The sequence below is a fragment of the Argiope bruennichi genome, chromosome 9 (assembly GCF_947563725.1).
Source record: "Argiope bruennichi chromosome 9, qqArgBrue1.1, whole genome shotgun sequence".
NCBI lineage: Eukaryota > Metazoa > Arthropoda > Arachnida > Araneae > Araneidae > Argiope > Argiope bruennichi.
This window is the reverse complement of record NC_079159.1, coordinates 30,925,104-30,929,033: the sequence shown is the minus strand read 5'-3', so window position 1 is coordinate 30,929,033 and position 3,930 is coordinate 30,925,104. Positions and strand designations below refer to the sequence as shown.

General features: G+C 32.6%; 1 protein-coding gene across 1 annotated transcript; it reads right to left on the bottom strand.

Annotated features, from left to right (window-relative positions):
• Positions 1-698: 698 nt before the first annotated feature.
• Positions 699-3,499, bottom strand: LOC129985148 (frizzled-7-B-like). Its single transcript, XM_056095069.1, has one exon. It carries the CDS (start codon positions 3,278-3,280, stop codon positions 1,568-1,570), a length of 1,713 nt encoding a protein of 570 aa, XP_055951044.1. The 5' UTR covers positions 3,281-3,499; the 3' UTR covers positions 699-1,567.
• Positions 3,500-3,930: the final 431 nt, after the last annotated feature.

Genomic DNA, 3,930 nt, shown 5'->3' with positions numbered 1-3,930 from the left:
TATAAATCTACCAGCAAATAAAAATGAACTTTTTCTATTCAAGATTATCTAACTTTCTTGATATAAAAACAAATTTTTTAATCCCCAATGTATTTTTAAAATTTATTTATTAACTAGAAGTATATCTGCCATAAAAAAACAGTAATTTTAAATACTAACTACTTATTTACAAATTATAATGAATATAATTTACATGTATTTTCAATAAATAATGAATGTAGTGAGATTCTATTACACTGAAAACAAACTTGTAAAATATTTCTAAAAAAATGCATGCCAACATTTTTTTGAAAAATACATGCTTTGAAAATTCATTTTGCTTTGAAAATGAATCTGTTGCTTCAAACTTATTAATTAAAATAAATTGGCACTCATTTAACTAAACATAAAATTTTTCAAACACATAAATATGAAATTGGAAGATTTCTTTTTTTAAAACAAAATAAATTATTAGCAGCAGTTTTTATGTTTCACAAATAGTCATAATTGAAAATAAAATAAAATTGATCATCACAAATTTTAAATAATAAAATGCTTAAAAAAATTATTCTGCCATTAATTTCCAAACATTAAATTTTTAGAATTTATTCCAAAATATTTTTTTTTTTTTCATCAAGGCCATAACGATTGAAATTTTAAAGATGATTTTCCAATTAAAATAACTTTACATTAAGGCAAGTACAAACTAAAAAAACTACAATTATATAAATAAAATCCTTAAATATAATAATTTTTTAAGGAACACTATATGCTAACTTTAGCTAATAATATTAATTTTTTTCAATCAAAAATAATCATATTTTTTAAGCAGAACAACTAAAGCATCAGAGTACAGAGCCATAAAAATCATTTGCTTTTGCATTATAAAATGCAAAAAAATTAAAAAAAAAAAAAAAGCCAAGTACTTAAAAATGAGAAAAAACATTTCAATATTTTAATTACCTTTTCAATTATGCTGAGATAAAGATAAATTTTTAACAATACAAAATTGCTAAGAGCAATGCTTCAGCAATACTTCCATCAAATGTATACTGAAATTGATAACACTGACTATTATATAAATGCAAGAGTAATTTGGCATACATTTATACACATTAGCATAATGAATGCAAAATTTTCTAAATAAAATTTGATAAATGATTTATTATAAGCCTAAAAATTCACAAATGAAACAAAACATGACTAAAATATTTTATAGTACAACATGGGTAACTAACTTCATGTCACCACATAGATGAATTCAAAAAAGATTTATGATAGAATAGGTGATGATAGCTATGTCTCGTACATGAGGTATTATAACTCTATAAAATAAACATAAATTTTTATATTTCATATAGCTTACATGCATGAAATATTAGACAACATACATGCATTTATGATTAAAAACTAAAAGGAACTTACTTCTTGCAGTCTGATGAAGTGACAAAGAAAAAAAAAATGATAAATTCAGTCTATATTCAAAAGCTGCATGAATATAATTACATCTATACCACATTTAACAAAACATTTTACAATCAATATATACATGTTTCACGATACACATAATTATGGCACTAAGCATATATCACACATACGCTTCATTGCGATGTAGTCTTCGACATAACCCAAGATATACATTTTTCCAAGATGTGAAGGTCTTTCCAGACCATATCCAAACTCCAGAGGTAATGCCAACCATAAGCATCATGAGATATTTAATCATGAATGCTGGAAAGTCTGGTTTAGGCCAATAATTGTAGTCTTTGGGAACATCTGGGCAAGGTATGCTATACATGGGACGACTGCATTTTTCCTTTTGCCATGTTAACATCCACGAATCATAGAAGTATGTTTCATATACATAACAAGCAATGACTATCACTGCAGGTACAGTGTACAGAACAGAGAATACACCAATACGGAACATTAATTTTTCAAGTTTGTCAGTGCGGGTTCCATCATGCTTCATGATTGTTCTGATGTGGCAGAGAGAAACAAAACCTGCCAGTAGAAAAAATGTTCCTAAAGCTAAATAAACACTTAGTGGAATAAGAACAAAAGCATACAATGAGCTTTTATTCCAGATGCCAACAAAACAGATCCCACTCAAGACATCGCCTTCAACTTTACGTAAAGCAAGAATAGCTATTGTCTTTATGGCAGGGACAGTCCAGGCTGCCAGGTGGAAGTATTGAGAATTATTTTCAATGGCTTCATGTCCCCACTTCAGACCTGCACTCAAAAACCAGGTTAAGGTCAATATCACCCACCAGATTGAACTAGCCATGCTGAAAAAGTACAGAATCATGAAGAAGATGGTGCACCATTTTTTGTCATTTCCTTGAGTAATAGTTCGTACCATTTTGATGTTTGTGCGGTTATTTGGAGAAGGGAAAGGATCATTACAAGAAACTTTTTCATCCATCACAAAACCAGCAACATATACAGCAGCCACCATGAAATAACAAACAGAAAGGAATATAATAGGTCGTTCAGGATATCTAAATCTATGCCTATCCACAAGAAACGTTAGAACAGTAAACAAGGTAGAACACATGCACAAAATAGCCCAAATACCTATCCACGTACGTGCAAACTTTTTCTCTTGAGGGGAGAAAAACATGCCATCACAGGGTGCACCACAATCTTTTTCTTCAGCTTCACCAACTTGGAAAACATATCCCAAACCAGTAGGAACTTTGAATTCTTCGGGACAAATAAACTTACGCCCTTTGGTAATAGTGTTGTTTCGAATCGGTGTTAAAGGATAGTTCCCCGATCCCGGGGAAGGATGTGGTGTTCGATCTGTATTGTTTTCACCCACACAAAGGGTGTCTTCCCCCGCCTCGGGGAATTTGTCACAGTCCAAACTTTTCGGCCACTGGAATCCGAAATTGTTCATTAAACGTTCACACCCTTCTCTGGCTTTCATGCACAAAGACCTGCAAGGTGGTATTGCTTTTTCAATGATGGTACACACTGGGGCGTACATGGTACAAAGAAAAAACTGCAGGTCTGGGCTGCACTGTACTTTGACGAGTGGAAAGAACTGATGGACTTCCAATCCGGCATCTTCTTGTTTTTGATGGTTCAGAAGATTAGGCATGATGGTTTCATTGTAAGGGATATCTTTGCAAAGCGGGATGGTAATGGGCTCGCAGCGACCGTGGTGAGGAATAAGGCTTTCTCTGTCCGAAACACGCGAGCTAACAACTTGCGCGTGTCCTCCATGTTCAACCGCAGCCGTCGCTAGGACGAGCAGCACCGGTAACCAAGATACAAACAAGATGACAGCCATATTTGTTGATGAAGGCTCGTGTCGTCCGATACAGTCAGGACTCAATCACATATCATTTCGGATTAACGATTCCATTGTAGATGGATGAAAGCGTTAACTTCATTTATCCGTTACGAAGGGAATTACAGCACCACACCGGCGGTCACTCGCAGTTTTCCAATATCCTACGGGCAGAGAATGCAGAATGCTAACTCGTAACGCGCGAACCCTACATTACAGTTACAACTCTTCTCCACTGTGATTGGGCGACAGAGGCGCCGCCAAGGCTCGATGCGCTGCTCCCTTTTTTTCTCTTGGGGACGTCTCTAAATTGAGATTTATTAAATATAGCTATGACAACCTGCTATTTTTAGGTTTGTCTACAGAATAAAGTAAGTTCAATCGAAGTAAAAATTTATTTTGAGGTCCTTGAAGGAATTCGTTTAATATTAAATTCGTTTAATATTAATTCGTTTAATATTAAACGAAGGAAAAATAGAATATATTTTAAAAAAATATTTCCAAAAGATAATAAAAAAATCAAAACAAAATATGTTTTTGAAAATAAGGGAATTAATGAAATTGATAAAAAAACATTGTGCAAAGAAAGCAGAAAAAAAATGGGATATAAGTAATATATTTTACTTTTATTAAATTTTCTTTAGAATGAT

Bases quoted from the DNA above. Each gene is read 5' to 3' on its own strand.
- LOC129985148 (XM_056095069.1), bottom strand. From the start codon at position 3,280: ATGGCTGTCATCTTGTTTGTATCTTGGTTACCGGTGCTGCTCGTCCTA.